This window comes from Corythoichthys intestinalis, chromosome 14, assembly GCF_030265065.1.
Source record: "Corythoichthys intestinalis isolate RoL2023-P3 chromosome 14, ASM3026506v1, whole genome shotgun sequence".
In the NCBI taxonomy this organism is placed as follows: domain Eukaryota; kingdom Metazoa; phylum Chordata; class Actinopteri; order Syngnathiformes; family Syngnathidae; genus Corythoichthys; species Corythoichthys intestinalis.
The window spans coordinates 17,669,778-17,689,410 of record NC_080408.1 but is presented as its reverse complement, the minus strand read 5'-3'; the positions used below and the strand labels follow the sequence as shown (position 1 = coordinate 17,689,410).

The 19,633-nt window shown below is 40.1% G+C and overlaps 1 protein-coding gene across 1 annotated transcript; it reads left to right on the top strand.

Annotated features, from left to right (window-relative positions):
- The first annotated feature begins 1,397 nt into the window (after nucleotides 1-1,397).
- On the top strand, nucleotides 1,398-19,319 carry ralbp1 (ralA binding protein 1). The gene is made up of 10 exons (XM_057858183.1): nucleotides 1,398-1,497; nucleotides 3,415-3,706; nucleotides 6,115-6,558; nucleotides 8,293-8,642; nucleotides 13,045-13,206; nucleotides 13,422-13,553; nucleotides 13,632-13,742; nucleotides 16,422-16,543; nucleotides 16,618-16,738; nucleotides 17,751-19,319. The coding sequence occupies exons 2-10, from the start codon at nucleotides 3,457-3,459 to the stop codon at nucleotides 18,072-18,074; spliced, it is 2,016 nt and encodes a 671-aa protein (XP_057714166.1). The 5' UTR covers nucleotides 1,398-1,497; nucleotides 3,415-3,456; the 3' UTR covers nucleotides 18,075-19,319.
- The last annotated feature ends 314 nt before the right edge of the window (nucleotides 19,320-19,633 follow it).

Below are 19,633 nucleotides of genomic sequence, written 5' to 3'. Positions count from 1 at the left end.
TTGGCGAAAAGTATATCTGTCCTAAGCAGCCTGATTTAGAATTCCCCTAAAAAATGATGGGATGTTATGCCCCCCCCCCCCCCCCCCCGCCCCAAAAGTCAAACTCCACCTATGGTTTTATAGTTTTCACTCAATTTCTGCTTTTGCAGATCTAGCAATGCTCAGCTTTATTTTTTAAGGCAATATTTTAAATTGTTGTTAAGTTCGGGGTGGGCCAGAAGTAGTCCCCCTTCCTGACCTTTGCTTAAAACTCATCATCAAACTCTTATATGTGTCTTTTCTTCAGTAAATGTATTTTCAACTCTGCTTCAGAATTTTATTCCATGTTTTTTGCCGATATTTGGGATTGGTAACAGTATCTGTAAAATTGGTTTTAAAAGTATACCTGATGTTGGCTGACTACTGGACTTAGGTTGTGTATGTGTACAATTCATAATAAAAAGTGGTTATTTTCTGCCTCCTTGTAGAATTTCATGTGCTTTAGAACCACATGTGGAGAGAGGTTGTCTGTAATAAAATAAAGTTGAGTCATAACTTTTGTTTTGGTCAATGTACTAGTATAATCAAGGGCGAAGGTTTGCATAGGGACGGTAGGGACATAACACTACCGACTTTTCAGGATGTTCCAATTGTCCCCACCAACTTTTGAGCAACCATATATGCATTATGTAATGTCTTCCCATATGTTTTGTAAGGATAGAATTGACCATACCATTAAGTGAATTATTTTCATGATGTTCAGACTTACATTTACCCCTTTTCAATTGCTGAATGTGCCGGTCCATTTTTTCCCCTCAAACGCATGCGCGATTGGCTGATGACTTGTATTTATTTAAAAGGTATTGATTTATTTACCACATTATTTTATTTAAAAATATTTTTACTCTCAGCCTCTAAAGACATTTTTTCAGATAATCATATACATTAATCATAATCGAGGTAAAAAGTTTTTTTTTTTTTTTTTTTTTTTTTTTTTACAGTTTGACTGTGCTTGTGGAAAAAAGCAGTAGTGTTTTACGTGAAGGAAGTCTCCATTTTTATTTTTTATACCCCAAGATGTTTTTCAGTTATATTTATTTATTTCGACAAATGTCCAGTAGTCTTAAGACAAATGCGTATATTTTGCATTCCTGGATAGTTAAGAGATGATAAAGAAATTTGCATTTATTGCGCATGTTAAAATCATTTAAATTATGTCCAAATACTGCAATTTAAATTTGTTAATTAAATCCAGACATTTATTCTGGAAGTCCCCCCCCCCCCTCCAAATTTTTTCTTTAGTAAGTTTTGAAAACAAAAGTTTGAAATGAACGGTGAAAGTTAGCATAATTCAATACAGATTTGTTTATCGAGCATAATTTCGTGTGGGTCAGGGTGGACGCTCGCTTCCTCTCAAACTACGCTTCCCAGCATGCAACTTTTACTGCGCAGTCGCAGGCGGCTGTACACAAACTCAAGACAACCGGAAACTACAACGCTTGGAATTTACTGCACTTGGTAAAGTTTATCAGCCGGAATGTTTCAATCGTCATCATCTTTTTAAAATCAGTAGTTGTTAAATATGTACTTTTTAATTTAAGAGTTGAACGAAACTAAGCTTACGGAGATGACGTATATGGACTAGCATAGCTTCGGTATATCGTTAGCATACTCGACGGGCCCCTTCATTCAGTCCTCATCTTGTTCTTTTTTTACTCTTTTCCTGACAATATCATACTAATATCCGCTTATTTTTGTAGTGTGAGCCCGTGAAACTCTCAAAGAAAATTTTGCCAAGACATGCTGGGGACTATTAATAATTAAGACGAGAGGTTTAGTGAAGGATTAGCATCTTTATGTTAACTACTGATGTTTAAAAGTGCATTCATTTTGGGCCTATTTGATAACTAATGACAGTTTAGTAAATAGCTGCTAACCTGTTGGTTCAATCTTTGTCACTTTGGCGTTTTTAATGCTAAAACAAAGTCATTGTGGTATAAATGAGGTGCTAAACATATTTCAAACGTTTTAGGAGTTGGACTTTATCAAAATAGTATTAAAGTGCGTACACAAGGAAAATTAGTGATGAAGGCAGTTAACATACATTTAAATTACGGATTAACTGATGATTTATTGCACTGTTATTGGTAGAATAGGTATACTGACAGCTGCATTTCCACCCAAATGATTATGGGAACTTTATAGGTGTTCAGGGGTACACCCAAACTCAAAATGGCCCTGCAATATCCCTGGTGGGGGTGTGACAAATTCTCGAAATGGTGATATATCGTGATACTTTGTATCCCAAAAGGTTATCGATATGCTCCTGTCAAGAGTCGAGATATCGTTTTAAAAAGGTGTCAATGTGTTTAAAAAAAAAAAGAAAAAAAGGAACCATCAAGTTGCTATCAAAATCTTCCACCATAATGGTGTCTCAGTTATCTCTAAGGCTGTCATTGACGGTGCTCGACTCCCAATCGATTTAGACGGGGAACGTTCGTTCATTCAAAATCAGAGCATTCACAGTCATTCGATCTGATTTTCGGGGCATTTACAGGTCACTTGCTGTTCATTTTAGGGCATTTACAGGTCATTTCCTGTTGAGTTTGAGTCACTGCCTATTCATGTGGGTGATTCCCAGATCACTTCCTGTTCTGTAACTCAAAATAAACAGGAAGTGACCCATAAAGTAACACAAAATCAACAGGAAGTAACTGAAAATCAACAGGTAAATGACCTTAAATGGCCCAAAATGACCTCATTGCCGCATTGGCTGCCACTGACGGCCATAGACGTTCAATCCGTTTGAAGTGGGAGGGAGGGCCACCCTCCCAGTTCAAATGGATTGGACGTCTACTAGCGACAAACTATTTCCAATTCACAGCAGAAACTTGTTTTTCTGTTTATTAGTTGTTTGTAGCAAATCCAAGAATGATTTCTGACTAATGTATGGATAATCGTTTTATTGCCATATCGTTGGATCATTGTTATCGTGAGCTTTGTATCACAAATCGTATCATATCGTGAGGTTCCAAGAGGTTCCCACTCCTAATCCCTGGTGTAAATCTCCTGTGGTTGTGCGCTACATATAAAAATATTTTTACCTATACCATGAGAGGAATGCACGTCAATTTCTAGGAATAAAGGTGGACTTTTACAAGTTTAAGAAACTCTTGGGAAACAAACATGTAATAATCAGATTTAATAAAACTGAGCTGCTAATGGCCAAACCTTTTGCAAAGTTGCTGAACATGCAGCCAGTCAGCCAACTATATACTCATCACTGTGATACGCATTTCACGCACAAGGCCATTCCCTTCCTTGAAAAGCCATACACACTCAGAAGTCACAGATGTCACAACCCCACTTGCCCTTTTCTGCCCAAAAAGCAAAATGGAGATGGACTTGTGTGACTAATGGATAACTATTTCACAGGCGTGATGGCGGGTAGAGCGTGATCCGCGCAACCCAGCCATCATGACCGAGTGCTTCCTGCCGCCCAGCAGCAGCCCTGCTGAGCAGCGGCGGGCCGAGCACCCGGGCGGTGTGGCGCGCACCCCCAGCTCCGAGGAGATCAGCCCCACCAAGTTTCCCGGATTGTACCGTACCGGTGACCCATCGCCGCCGCATGATGGCCTCCACCATGAGGCTCCTGACGCTTATGTCTCAGACGATGACAAAGAGCACAGCAAGAAGAAGAACAAGTTCAAGAAGAAGGAAAAACGTAGTAAGTGGCATTTCTTTAATTATAAGAACAAAGATATGGCATCAGCCTCAGTTGGGATTTTGAACAGTTGTTTTAAATATGGCGGAAAACACAGACAAGGCTGAAAAAACAGTTTCTGCTCTTGCACCCTTCTTTTACATAAACTGCTGTATTTTAAGCCAAAAGAACTGCTGTGTTTGATAGAACAATATGTCTATATGCTGCCATAGCAGATTCATGGTGCATTAAGCCCCCAAACTATTTTTAATTTGTCCGTTTTACCCTGAAAACCCATTTACAGACGTCGCGCAACCACTTTTGTTTCCACCTAGCCAAAAAAGGAAGGTAAGTAATCGTATTTATTATTCGAAATGTTTGTCATTTTTAGCTTTGAATCATTAATTGATGTCGAATATTTAGTTTAAAAAAAAAAAAAAAAAAAAAAAAAAAACGACTTAAAAAAATTATTCACTCGCATATTTCAAACTTTTAAACAAATTACGACACAATGAAAAAATTTGCATCTGTTAAAAAGTCACGGATATCTACCTCATAACTATCGCTTAATTGTATTTTTTTTTTTCGTTACTGTTGCATTTTCCCCAATATTTTAGATGATAAATTATCCATCCAAACAATGAAAAACTGAAGAAAAAAAACATTTAAAAGGGTAAATATTATTATTATTTTTAATCGAGTTACTCACAGCTTAAAAATTAATCAGTCATAATTAATCGCAATTCAAACTAGCTCTAAAATATACCATATTTTTCTGTAAATTATTGTTGGAATGGAAGGATAAGACAAGACTGATATATACATCCAACATACTGTACATAAGTACTGTATTTGTTTATTATAACAATAAATCCACAAGATGGCATTAACATTACTAAGATTCTTTCTGTGAAAGGGATCCACAGATAGAAAGACTTGTAATTCTTAAAAGATAAATGTGAGTTTGTATATTGTGACTAAATATTGCCATTTAGTGTATTTGTTGAGCTAAACGAAATGTTTGAATACAGTTTGGCCAAAGTCTGAGTATTATTTTGCATAGCTATTTTGATTGGGAATGCCAGTTCTCTTTGCATTGAGCGCTTTTCTTTTTGCTAACATTATTTTTTTTTTGAGAGATAGGAATATTATTTTTGTTGTGCTTTCAGGAAATGGTACTGTAGCGACTTAACTATTTCGCCCAAATGCATGTTGGGAAGTTGGGCAACCATGACTGTCAGTGGTGGCTGCAAATGGTATATATTCTCCGCGTTGTGTTCAGTACAGGGTGTTAAGAAAAAGATCATCTCCTGGCATTCTTCCCCACGTCGCTCGCCACAATAAATATATTTGTTGTGGAAGAAATGCCAAAGCTTTTGCCAATAAATAGCGTGGCCCCGATGAATGCCTGTGTCCACTCCACTCACTTGTCTCTGCCTCTTAGCTCTCAATATACTTAAAACGGCGCCATTGTAGTCTGTTTGTGGCAATGCGTGAGCGGGTCGCTCCGTGCATGCATTAAATGCGGTAAATATTTTAACGTGATTAATTTAAAAAATTAATTACTGCCCGTTAACGCGATAAATTTCACAGCCCTAGTAAATTTTAAAATTGAAAACCTCGACCACTCCTTGATGTCTGCGATTTTCTGCTTTGCGACCCTTGTTATATTACCATGTTTCACCCATAAAATCCCCCAAAAAATCCAGCTGTGGCCATTCACAGCTGTGTCTTCACACTTGGTGATACGTGCTACATGGAGTTTTTGGATCTAAAAAGAGGTAAGTACGCGATAATATCTCGTTAAAATCATGGCGTCTTTAATTATGCTCTCGCGTGCTCTCACCTCCAGTTAGGGTTTTGCTGTTTATTTATTTATTTTTTAAATGCCCTCCTGTTCAAATTTTTCTTCCCCCAGAAAATTGAGATTTTGAGCTTTCCAATGATGTATCACACATGCTTATTGGACAATTTTGAAATCTTGCCAAATTTGGGCTCTCAGAGTGGAACTTAAGTCACCTGAGTGTTTTCCACCATATACAGTGAAGAATGTTTGAATCTATTGCCATAGTTCCAGAGGGAAACAGCATGCTCTTTGCCACTTGATCAAAGTTGGACACTTGTTGACAAGTGAGCGCTTGTTTTTAGCTCTGGCTTCCGAAAGCGGAAGGTGAGAGACAGTTTGAGGACGCTCTCTCACTCACTCGCTCGTTTGTTGTTTTCAAAACATGATAATATAAATGAACATGAATTGTCTTTATAAAGACTATAAATGATTTAGAATTAGGGAGAGTTTGGCATGAGGGAGTTGTGCTATATTAGCGACTGACCTCTTTTTTCCAAGCACCCCCTGTTTTCTCCCACCTCCCTTCCTGTTTCCCATGTAAAAGAACTTGCCAGAACGGTCTCTCTCTGTGTATCTTTCTACCCAGCGGAAGGATACGCTGCCTTCCAGGAGGACAGCTCAGCTGATGAGGCCGAGAGCCCGTCCAAGATGAAGCGCTCCAAGGGCATCCATGTGTTCAAGAAGCCCAGCTTCTCCAAGAAGAAGGAGAAGGACTTTAAAGTGAAAGAGAAAGGCCCTAAGGAGGCCAAAGATAAGAAGTCCAAGGACCTGACAGCCGCCGACGTGGTCAAGCAGTGGAAAGAGAAGAAGAAGAAGAAAAAGCCCACCGCTGCTGCCGCTCCCACCGCTGAAGTGGAGACGCTGCCGGCAGAGACACCTGCCTTTAGGCCTATCTTTGGTGCCCCCCTGGCGGAGGCAGTGAAGCGGACTGCGCTGTATGATGGAATCCAGCTGCCCGCTATCTTTAGAGAGTGTGTGGATTACATCGAGAACTACGGCATGAAGTGTGAAGGCATCTACCGCGTCTCAGGTATACTAACAACATCCGTAGGTTATTAGAGAAAACGGTGAGAAAAAAACAACAACGACACCTGATAAAATGGGTTATAACAACACCTGAGATTATGTACAGTGGGGCAAATAAGTATTTAGTCAACTACCAAATGTGCAAGTTCTCCTCCTTGAAAAGATTAGAGAGGTCTGTAATTGTCAACATGGGTAAACATCAACCATGAGAGACAGAATGTGGGAAAAAAAAAACAGAAAATCACATTGTTTGATTTTTAAAGAATTTATTTCCAAATTAGAGTGGAAAATAAGTATTTGGTCACCTACCAACAAGCAAGATTTCTGGCTGTCTAAAAGAGGTCTAACTTCTTCTAATGAAGTCTTACGAGGTCTAACAAGGCTCCACTCGTTACCTGTATTAATGGCACCTGTTTTAACTCATTATCTGTATAAAAGACACCTGTCCACAATCTCAGTCAGTCACACTCCAAACTCCACTATGGCCAAGACCAAAGAGCTGGTCGAAGGACACCAGAGACAAAATTGTAGACCTGCACCAGGCTGGGAAGACTGAATCTGCAAAAGGTAAATAGGGAGCAATTATTAGAAAATGGAAGACATACAAGATCACTGATAATCGCCCTCAATCTGGGGCTCCATGCAAGATCTCACCCTGTGGCGTCAAAATAATAAGAAGAACAGTGAGCAAAAATCCCAGAACCACACGGGAGGACCTAGTGAATGACCTACAGAGAGCTGGGACCACAGTAACAAAGGCTACCATCAGCAACACAATGCACCGCCAGGGGCTCAAATCCTTCACTGCCAGACGTGTCCCCCTGCTGAAGAAAGTACACGTCCAGGCCCGTCTGCGGTTTGCTAGAGAGCATTTGGATGATCCAGAAGAGGACTGGGAGAATGTGTTAAGGTCAGATGAAACCAAAATGGAACTTTTTGGTAGAAACACAGGCTCTCGTGTTTGGAGGAGAAAGAATACTGAATTGCATCCGAAGAACACCATACCCACTGTGAAGCATGGGGGTGGAAACATCATGCTTTGGGGCTGTTTTTCTGCAAAGGGACCAGGACGGCTGATCTGTGTAAAGGAAAGAATGAATGGGGCCGTGTATCGAGAGATTTTCAGTGAAAATCTCTTTTCATCAGCAAGGGCATTGAAGATGAGACGTGGCTGGGTCTTTCAGCATGACAATGATCCCAAACACACAGCCAGGGCAACAAAGGAGTGGCTTCGTAAGAAGCATTTTAAGGTCCTGGAGTGGCCTAGCCAGTCTCCAGATCTCAACCCGATAGAACATCTGTGGAGGGAGTGGAAAGTCCGTGTTGCCCAACGACAGCCCCAAAACATCACTGCTCTAGAGGAGATCTGCATGGAGGAATGGGCCAAAATACCAGCAACAGTGTGTGAAAAGCTTGTGAAGATTTACAGAAAATGTTTGGCCTCCGTTATTGCCAACAAAGGGTGCATAACAAAGTATTGAGATGAACTTTTGGTATTGACCAAATACTTATTTTCCACCATGATTTGCAAATAAATTCTTTAAAAATCAAACAATGTGTTTTCTTTTTTTTCCCCACATTATGTCGCTCATTGTTGAGGTTTACCCATGTTGACAATTACAGGCCTCTCTAATATTTTCAAGTGGGAGAACTTATTTGCCCCGCTGTAGTGGGGACTGATTGAGAGAAGAAACCACAGAAAGCCAGAATATATGACTCATTTCCATTGCTATGTCAGGTATGAAGTCCAAAGTAGATGAGCTGAAGGCAGCGTACGACCGCGAAGAGTGCCCGTGCCTGGAAGAGTACGATCCTCACACGGTGGCCAGCCTGCTTAAGCAATACCTGCGCGAGCTTCCTGACAATCTGCTGGGCCGAGACCTTGTGCAGCGGTTAGAGGATGCGTGTGGCCGGCAGGCGGAGGCCGACAAGGTGAGCGAGTTCCAGCGGCTTCTGGCCGAGGCGCCTCCAGAGAGTCACCTCCTGCTTAGCTGGCTGGTCACGCACATGGACCACGTCATCGCCAGGGAGACTGACACTAAGATGAACATCCAGAACATCTCCATTGTTCTCAACCCCACCATTCAGGTGCCCGTAATGCTTTATTTTGCTACAAAATGGGTCAGTCTAATCTTTGAAGCTCTGGCCTACTTCAGAAAATTCATACCCCACGTGGGATATCCACATGGTTGCTCCACTTTTTCTCAACCACAGCACTTAATAAATATGCAATTTTGTTGCGTGCAGTGGTGCCTTGAGTTACAAGTTAAAATGGTTTCTCTTCTACATGATTAAATTATTACCAATTAGATTGCAAATTCGCTTTCCCCATTTAAATGATATACTTGTGTTCTAACATATTAAGGAAATAGAAGTCTGTAATATTGTATTTTACAAAGATAAATTACATAATAAAATTGTCACAAGTTTAATTGGCTGCCATTAAAGGCGATAGATATCAAATCCATTCATTCGCTACCAACGCTCCCAGTTCAAATGGATTAGACGTCTACTCGTAACAAATTGAATTTATAATCACGGCAGAAGGATGAAAAAAGCCACATGAAAGGACGTCTATCATCATCACTGTCTCTAAAAGAGTTAAACAGTTTGTACATAATAAAATTTAATGGGCATTGTGGAGTGTGCCTTTAAACCCCCAGTCACAAATATCCATAACGACAGTACACATAGATTAAATTTGATCATCACATTGAAGTAGACAGTTGTAACTAAGCTATAAAAATAATAACAGATTTGTGCCAACGATAAAAAAATGGGTTTTGTAACAACTGTGCTCTGGCTGCATGTGTTGCTGCCGTTTGTGTTCAAATAGATGTTTGAAGTGCCTGTGACAGCATAAAAAAATCTTAAATAGCATTATTATGTGAATTTGAATCATATTTTGAGACGATTCGACTATATACAAAAATTTGGCAAAGCGCAGATGACAAGAAATTAGTCTTTTAATCCGCTAACTAGCCACGCCTACTATTATAGGGCTCGAGCGTCGAGGTGGATGACGTCAGCGGGAGAATGGTTTCATCTGATTTAAGTATGCAGCCCATTGAGGGGGAATTATTCATAATGAGGAAAATGCGACAAAGAGAGCCGCAAAATGTCATTGTTTCAGTCTCTCTACTCCAATATTTTTAAAGGATATTCTTTTTATCGAAGTATTTTTCCCAATTGCTAAATAAAATGGTCATGACAAATAACAGTCTTGTGCTAAATGGAATATGAAATGATAAAAATGCATTTATTCAGTACGACATGGCAAAATTACTCCATAATAGTCAAAACTGTCGACTTCACCTTTGCTGTTGCACCTACTGAACGATATTCTATGCCATGTCGGGCTTTTGTCATTTCCCTTCTCCATCTTTGGAGAATGTAAACAAACCAAGACAGCGTGACAGCTAGCCAACATGCTAACCCGAACCGAGTGACGCCTCAGAGTCTTATTTTCGCTTTTCGAAAGAAAAATCACACAAAACTAGCCCGGAAAATGTCACACTGCGGCGGGGTTGTCGATTATCTTAGCCGACCGGCAACTCGCCCGGTGGAGAGCCAGTTACAGCTCGTTCCCCTTCTACTACGGACAGGAGAACTCGCCGGGGAAGCAGCTGGAGAGTACCGCCGGACAAACTGGCTGACGTCGGAGGAACGCGTAGCTGCCAAATGGTCAACACGAATATAATGAAAAATAATGCTTTATTACACGACGACGACGTAAACAAAGAGCGGCGTGCAGTTGTTGTGCAGCTAACATGACAGACAGAATGTGTCTTGTTAATCTGCTGTTTTGACCTGCCTGTCATTATAGTGCTCTAGCGTCCCCAGCTGGATGATGAAGTAGGCAGGGTCACAATTTCATCTAATTCAGAATTCAGCCCATTGAGGGGGGGAAATTCAGAATGAGGAAAATACGACAGAGAGGAGCAAAATATCATGAATTTTTCAATCTCTGTACTCCAATATGTTTACAGGATATTCTTTAATTTAGTATTTTATTTAATTTAGTATTTTTCCCCAATTGCTAAATAAATGGTATAGTCATGAAAAATAAAAGTCTTGTCCTAAATAGAATATGAAATATTAATAATGCATTTATTCAGTACGACAGAGCAAAATTACTGTATAATGGTAAAAACTGGCAACTTCTTCCTTTTCCCGAACGGTATTTTATGCCACCGGAGTTAGTCCGAGTTTTGTCATTTCCCTGCCCCGGCCTCGGAGATGGAGGAAAGCGCGTCGTTCTGCTGCGGCCACGGCAGTGCTCGTTGCCGCGAATGAACGCCAAAAATAGCCCATTCTTGGTGGACAAACCGGCTGATGTCGGAGTGGGGTGCTGCTCGTGGCCATGCCGAGGAAAGCGCATTCTCGGCAGGCACGCGAATGAACGCCAAAAATAGCCCATTCTTGACCGAGCGGGCTGGATCAGCCAGCCAAAACAGCTGACGTCTGAGCGATGTACTGAATGTGGCCAAGCTGAGAAAAACGCATACTCCCTGGCACGCCTTTATAGGCCGGTGACTATGGTGTGGGACAAGCTGTTGGCCGTGTAGCTTTCTCGGTGGAGAGGGATTATTTTCAGTTCGCCCACAAAATGCAAGCCACCTCCTTATTAAAATGTGTGGCATGATCCCAGTATTTGACATAATATAAAATACGTAGCTTACTCACCTTACAATGGTCCCACAGTTGTCTGACTTATTTTGGCCATTATACGCGGTGAAGGGAACTTTTTGGAACTCCAAAAGGCTCACACGCCTCTCCCTGGTGCAGCAACAAAAGCCTGCAGCACACTGGGCTGGCGTGATGCGAAAAATAAACAAAATAATCTGCAAAATCAGCTGAATCCGCAGTCGTTCTGCATACTGTAGTATGGGCTGTATACTGAAGATGTTTATCCCGCTGACGTCACATTCGCATTCTCCGTAAATCCAGGAATTCACTCATTTTCATGGCGGAGGATTTAAAAAATGTAATAAATATATCGATCGCTTCCACACTCATCCAAGCGGTCCATTTCATTCAGGAGCATAAAATACCGCATGAAATATAAAATAAACATACTTTTTGCTGTCATAGGCACTTTAAAGGTATCACAACAATGATCCTAGTTCTGCAACTCATCAATGGTATTTTGAATTGTGTGTTAGCGTTAAGCGAGCAGACTTTCATAAGACAAGGTTAATGTGATTTGATTATCATAATATTCTTTGTTGTACATTTAGTTTTAAAGTAAACGTTAACTGGAAATAGATTATCCAGTAATATTTGATGAAATATATCAAAAATGGTGAAAAAAGCAGTAAAATTATAGCAGTTTTACAGTCTTATTTTTATATGCCAGAAAACTCTTGCAATTAAAATATACTTTTAAAAGTATGGTTCCCTCATAATAGTTGCATTCTGACGAGGGCGTAGGTTTGCATAGAGAAGGCAGGGACATAACACTACCAACTTTTCAGGATGCTCAAATTGTCCCCACCAATTTTTAAGCAAATTTATATGCATTATATAATGAGTTCCGTTATAGATCGTCTTCCCATATGTTGTAAGGATAGAATTGACCCTCCCATTATTAAGTGAATTATTTTCATTATGTTCAAACTTACATTTAGCCCTTTTCACTTTCTGAATGTGCCGGTCCACCCCCTCAAACGTACGTTTCATTGGCTGATAACTTGACCCAGCCCCGACAAACACACACACACACACTCACACAACCTCGGCAGAAATACATGTCGACAACACGCCGCCCCCTTGGAAGAGGAGGGATATAAGAAATTTATTTGACCAGCAGCAGCCACAGTAAGTAATTTAAAAAGACGCCAATGTTGTCGAGGTGGGAAACACACCAATAATTTTGCTACTGAAAGTCCGACCTGCATCAGAGTTAGCATAACCATAAACTGTGTGAAATTGCTAACCTGCATATCTCAAGTAGGAAGCTGCTTAGAGAGAAGTGTCCTTCTGTTTGTGTTTTCTACTGTTAACGTTAATTAAATTGTAAGAAATGCAGTGAACTCTGCTGGAAACTACAGAACCAGAAAAATGTGAGCAAAAAGCTGCTTAGAGAAAGAGACTGGTGCTGCATAACCTCATATGTTGCTCTCACAAGACAACATACACACAACATAATCATAACCTATGTATATAAAAAATATATACAGTATGTAAATTTTTGGATGCCGCAAGCTACCCGCACTAGTGTTACGATCGACTTGTCAACCGTGATCTACAAAATGAGCACCCGATTCCTCATATCAATTAATTAGGTTGATATTTGTGAAAAAGCTAGCCCTTACCCCCATTCACTCAATCTGTTTGGTCTTATTAATGTCCCATCCCTAGCAAAAAGTGTACATGCAGATTATGCTGTTATATTGTCCCTACCAATGTTGAGACCAAACCTACGTCCTTGCATTCTGACATTTGGAACTGAGTAAATAAACCCCCACCCGCCTCACCTTTGTTACAGATCGGAAACCGTGTCCTATATATGTTCTTTACGCACGTAAAAGAATTGTTTGGTGACGTGGTTCTGAGGCAGGCCGTGCGCCCGCTCCGTTGGTCCAACATGGCGACCATGCCGGCACTGCCCGAGACTCAGGACAGCATCAAAGAGGAGATCAGGCGACAGGTGAGTGGACAGATAGATCTTTAGCTTGTAAAAACTCATGGCAAGAAATGACAACAGTAAATTTGGCACTGCAAGGTTTCTACCACAGTTTTTTTTTTTTGTCAAAATGACCCCCATCTGTTAATTTTTAAGTAGTGTATCTTGTCCTGATTACTTTTCACACCACCTGTTCTCTTGTATTTTCGACTCAACTGCGTGATGTCTGATTTTTACAGGAGTTCCTACTCAACTGTCTGCACAGGGATCTGCAGGCAGGTGTGAAGGACTTATCCAAAGAGGAGCGCCTATGGGAAGTTCAGCGAATCCTTACTGCTCTCAAGCGAAAGCTGAGGGAGGCCAAGCGACAAGTAAGGGGCGCTCACGTTTAAATGCTCCCACCTCCTTTTGATGACGTCTTGATGGTGACTCATTTGTTGTCGCTTTAGGAATGCGAGACAAAGATCGCCCAGGAGATCGCCAGTCTTTCCAAGGAGGACGTTTCCAAAGAGGAGATGACCGAGAATGAGGAGGAAGTAGTTAATCTGTTAATGGCACAGGTGAGTGCCTCGTCACCTTTCTTATATAAATCACTATACTTCCATTACTGGATTAAATATCAGTATGTTTAAGATTTTTAAACTGATTTCTTATGATTAATGATTTATCAGGATTATTAATTATTACAACGTAATCAAAATTGTTACATTCTGCATGAAAAAATTCACACATTTTTGTTTGGGGGTGGGGTACAATGAAGAACCATTAAGAAAATGCATACATATTTTTAATTTAACCATTTATAGGACAAATGACTATTTTTGCCAAGTTAAAAATGTAATTTACATCATGTCAGCCATGATTTAAACATTTGGTATACATGTGTGGTGTGGCTTACATGACTCAAAATGTGATGTCCATTGTGGCCTACATGACCCAAAAGGTAATGTCCACTTATGTACGTGTAAGTATGAGAAAAAAGAAGAAAAATATGCTTCAACTGATTTTTAAAATATATTTAAAACATTCATCATTTTTTGTAGAACATTTGATGACTAATTTTTAATTCAAATTCAATTTATAGTTATTAAATGAAGGTAAGGCGGCACGGTGGCTGAGTGGTTAGCACGTCTGCCTCACAGTTCTGAGATCAAGGGTTCAATCCCGGGCTTCGGCCTTCCTGTGTGGAGTTTGCATGTTCTCCCCGTGCCTGCGTGGGTTTCCTCCGGGAACTCCGGTTTCCTCCCACATCCCAAAAACATGCATGGTAGGCTGATTGAACACTCTAAATTGTCCATAGGTGTGAGTGTGTGCGTGAATGGTTGTGTGTCTCCTTGTGCCCTGCGATTGGCTGGCAACCAATTCAGGGTGTCTCCTGCCTACTGCCCGAAGTTAGCTGGGATAGGCTCCAGCACCTCCGCGACCCTCGCGAGGAATAAGCGGCATGGAAAATGAATGAATGAATGAATAAATGAAGGTAATAAAATTAAGGTAATAAAATGCAGGTATTAAATCCATACTTAAAATAATTTCATGAAAATGTGATCATTTACAATAAGACATAAAACAGAAAATGTAGGTTTTTACTAACTAAAAATTTGTACTGTATTTTCTGCACTATAAGGCGCCCTAAAAGCCTTCAATTTTCTCAAAAGCCAACAGTGCACCATATAACCTGACACGCCTAATATACTGGTTAATCATGGCATGACATTCCCTTTAGTGCAGCTCCATCTATTGGATGCATAACGCAACCCCAACCATCACCACCACCACTACTACTACAACTGCGCCTTATAATGCAGTGCGCCCTATAGATGAAAACAACTTTAAAATAGGCCATTCATGGAAGGTGCGCCTTATAGTGTGGAAATACGGCAATTAAACAAACAAAATACAACGAAGCAGAATAATGGAGAGGAAAGTGCCCCCCCCTTTTTTTTATTTTATTTTGTTGATATTTTATTAGAGGAGTTCCAAAAAATCGATGATTACATGCATCGCAATTCGACACGTGACGATTTGATTACGATTCATAAAGGTTCAAAAACGATGATTTTCCCTCATAACTTTATGACAGCTGCTCATAGCGGAACGAAATTCAAGACACGTCTGCCACCCGGACACCATAAACGGAAGCACATATAACGTTATTGTTGTCCCGGTTACTGGGAAAGAGATCTACTCCTTTTTAAAAGACTGGAAAATGAATTTGTGTATGAGACAGGCAGGCATAGAAGGCCGCCGGCGTTGTGCCGGTGGCGCTTTTGTATGCAAGTTATTTTTTAGAGCAAGAGGGGAAGAGAGATAGTTCGTTGCTCCTTGTCTTTCAGATGTCCAGCAGTAGTTTTAAGGCATTTCAATTGAAAAATGTCCTGAGTGTGTTGCTAAGATCTGTGTGCCTCTATAACAGGTGAGTACATGAACCCTCTCGAACTGTTTAGCCTTTATTGTTGTTGTTTTTGAGATGTTAATAGTTAGCGCCGAGCGCTAAGCTAATTAGCTAATTCGCTAATGTGTATTTCATATTCAAAACATGTAAAACCATCATTAAGTACAGTGGTAACACTACAAACATGCAAATAGTACAGAAATCTCTTGTTGCAAGTGCTGCCTGGGAGCTGACAGGCGTGTGTGCGCGTGGGCGGGCAGGGAGAGAAGAAAGTGCTCGCGCTGTAATGAGTGTGTGTGTGCTCGGCAACAAACGCCACAAGTTAAAAGTGATCGAGCAGTTGTGATTTCCACCTGTTACACAAGGGAGGTACCACTGTGAAAACACAGTATATTGGTTAAGACACTTTGTTTGTGTCCAGAAAATGTGGAATTCATTCCACCAGTGTAAATATGATTGTATCGTTGAGAGAAATAAGTACTCCCTTTAAAATGGTTAACATTTTTGCACTTTCTTGTAAAAAATGGATAAATAAAAAAGCAGCTTAAGAGCAGCTTTTTGTTGTATGGACATGTTTCCATCGTTCCTGTTGAATAATAAGGATATTTTAAATAAATAATGGACATAAATTTGTTTGGCTACTTTATTAATCAGTAATGTACGATGCATCGATAATCGTGATAACCGTGATAATTGTCAATACCGTGATCATTGTTCAAAAATCGAATCGTAATCGAATCGTGGGGTGCCTAAGATGGCACACCCCTATATTTTATGTTTTTATATTCTGGTAAATGCTGTTCATTTTCCTTGTGCTTATGAATAAAATGTATCTACGTCTGTTTAGGAAAACGAGATCCTTACTGAGCAGGAGGAGTTGATCTCTCTGGAGCAAGTGTTGCGCCGACAGATTGCTGCAGAGAAGGAGGAGATCGAGAGGCTGCGGGCGGAGATTGCAGACATCCAAAGGTAAAATAGTTGTCGTAATCTCGCCGTTTTGTAGTTCCAAGGTACCCACTAAAGCCATCTTCTATCCTCCCCAGCCGTCAGCAGGGTCGCAGTGAGACCGAAGAGTATTCATCCGAGAGTGAGAGTGAAAGCGAGGATGAGGAAGAGTTGCAGATGATCCTCGAGGACCTTCAGAAGCAAAATGAGGAGCTTGAGGTAAAAAAAGGTGGTAAAATGGCCTTACGATTAAAAACAAAATTGTCTATAATAATGTTTTTCTGACTTTTTTTTGTCCAAATATTATTTATTGGGCTATTTAAAATGAATGTTCGTATATTAGATGTTTGGGGGGTGACAAAATATCGAAATGGTGATATATCTTGATACTTTGTATCCCAAAAGGTTATCGATATGCTCCTGCCAAGAATCGAGATATCGTTTTGAAAAGGTATCAATGTAAAAAAAAAACAAAAAACAGAAAAAAAAACCCATGAACCAACAAGTTGCTACCAAAATCTTCCACCATAATAGTGTTTCAGTAAACTCTAAGGCTCCATTGACGGTGCTCGACGCCCAATCCATATAGACTGGGAATGTTGGTTCATTCGAAACCAGAGCATTCACAGTCAATCTATCTGATTTTCAGGGCATTTACAGGTTACTTGCTGTTCATTTTAGGGCATTTACAGGTCTTTTTCTGTTGAGTTTCAGTCACTGCCTATTCATTTGGATGATTCCCAGGTCATTTCCTGTCCTGTAACTCTAAATAAACGGGGAGAGACCCATAAAATACCCCAAAATCAACAGGAAGTAACTGAAAATCAACAGGTAAATGACCTTAAATGGCCCAAATTTACCTCATTGCCTGGCATTGGCTGCCACTACCGATCATAGACGTTCAATCCGTTAGAAGTGGGAGGGATGGCAGCAAATGAACGATTCGCTGCCACCCTCCCAGTTCAAACAGATTGGACGTCTACTAGTGATAAACTCATTCCAATTCACAGCAAATGCTTGTTTTTCTGTTTATTAGTTGTTTGTAGAATATCCTAAAATGATTTCCTGACCAATGTATCGATCATCGTTGTATCGCCATATCGTCAGATCATCGGTATCGTGAGCTTTGTATTGCGTATCGTATCGTGAGGTACCAAGAGGTTCCCACTCCTATTAGATGTTCATTTGGTTGAAATGTCCCGAGATTGATCAACTGACTTTTGCTTCCCAGAACAAGAACACCCATCTGAACCAGGCCATTCACGAAGAACAGGAGGCTATCTTGGAGCTACGTGTCCAGCTACGACTACTACAGAGCAACATGCTACAGCATGAGCTCGCCACTCAGCCAGCACCTGCTCCGTCAACTGAGCAGGCCCTGCCAACACAGCCCAGCCCAGAAGTGAGAGGTGGAAGTGAGGAGCAGGCAAAGGGCACCGAAAGCAACAGCAGCAGTACCGTTGCTGCTCCTTCTGCCGCAGCTCCCGTTGGAAAGACAGTGAAGGATCCTCCGAAGCCGTCGCCCAGCAAAGAAAAGCGGGACGGCAACATGTGAGGCAAAGGCAGAGAAAATAGGTCACATAAAAAACACGTTTTTTTCCGTTAAGTAACTACAGATCTGGAAGGATAAGCTTCACTAAGATGTATCAAAGAAGATGTGTTACGTATGGATTTTTGACCTGGTTAATGGTAAATGTTGACATTTTCAATATTTCTTTAGAATAGTTTTTTCATTAAGCATCAACAGATTGACTAAATACAGATCTGGAAAATCTGGAGGTTCCGAATATTATGTGTGAGGCTGTTTTGTTTGCTTCATCTCATGACAAAATGCTAAATAATTATAGCTTGTGAATGTGTTCAGCAAGGCCTTTATGTGGTATGTGAATCAATTATGAGTTTTTAGAATTGATTTTTGCCAATATTGCTTGTAAATTTGGACATTTTCAAGCATAAAAAAACTCAGTTTAAATAATAACTGAGCTGAGGCCTTTAAAAATATGGTTGAGTGGATGATATTTGTGGTGAATTGCTTTTTGAGCATTTTTTCCCCCAATTTAGCCCAACATATTGAACTAATAATTAATGATCTGGAACCGTTTGGTAACTTGGATTTGACGTATGAGTCATTCAGGCTTATGGCAAAATATATAATTTTGGGGGTCATTTTACCAGAGTATGATTTATTGACAATATCGATATGGAGTGGGTTTCAAACCTGCAGCAAGTGGGTCACATTTGGCCCGTGAGAGTCTTAAATGAGTCCAATGCGCATCTTTTGAAAATTAATGAAACAAAACCCACAAATATTCATTATATATGATGATGTGTTCAATCATAATGAATTTTTACATCAACATTACACTGTGCCAAAATGAAGATTGACTGAACAATATGAAAAAAGCTTTTTATAAACTTACGATGGCTATAAATATTTAAATTGAAGATAAACCTGGATGGAAAGGAAGCTTTCTCGTAATATATAAGGTATATAGAACTATATCGTAGACAAACAGCTTTAAAGAGTGTTACTGTGCAATCATCTCCATGGGGAATTTTGTGATGTTTTTTGGGGGGGTAATATTTTTTCTTCTTTGTTTTTACACATTATTCTGTTCTCTTCTGGCTGTTTGTTAGAGAACACCCACACAACCCGTTAATTTCTTTTATATACACATTAATTAAATACGCATTGACTTGTACGCTTGCTTCTGGTCTCATGATCCAATGTGTTATTATTAATAACCCTGTGACTGAAACCCTTACATGCTGTGAGGAATAAAGAAAGCGTCCATTTTGAGTGATTTCTTTGATTTACACCCAAGCATGCCCATGAATTACAATCGTTTAATTTTTTTTCCAGCCAGCATTACCAACTGAAGTGTGCTAAATTTAGCGTTTCCGACTTGATTTCCTTGACACATTCTCTTGAGCGTTTGTTTTAAAGGGGAAGAGTTACTTTAATAAACGTGGAATAAACACAAACTAGGAGATATATAAATTATTAGGCAGAAAGTGTTTCTTTTGTCATATGCCTATTTTCCTACGTGCAAACTATTATGAAAAGTCCGACGTAGTCACACCATGGTAAAACAGGAAGTTGGCAGAGTGAAA

Excerpts from the sequence above, each read along its gene's own strand:
- ralbp1 (XM_057858183.1), top strand. The coding sequence starts at position 3,457 with ATGACCGAGTGCTTCCTGCCGCCCAGCAGCAGCCCTGCTGAGCAGCGG. Across the intron at positions 3,707-6,114 it reads CAAGAAGAAGGAAAAACGTA|CGGAAGGATACGCTGCCTTC; the intron begins GTAAGTGGCATT and ends CTTTCTACCCAG. Across the intron at positions 13,554-13,631 it reads TGAGGGAGGCCAAGCGACAA|GAATGCGAGACAAAGATCGC; the intron begins GTAAGGGGCGCT and ends TTGTCGCTTTAG.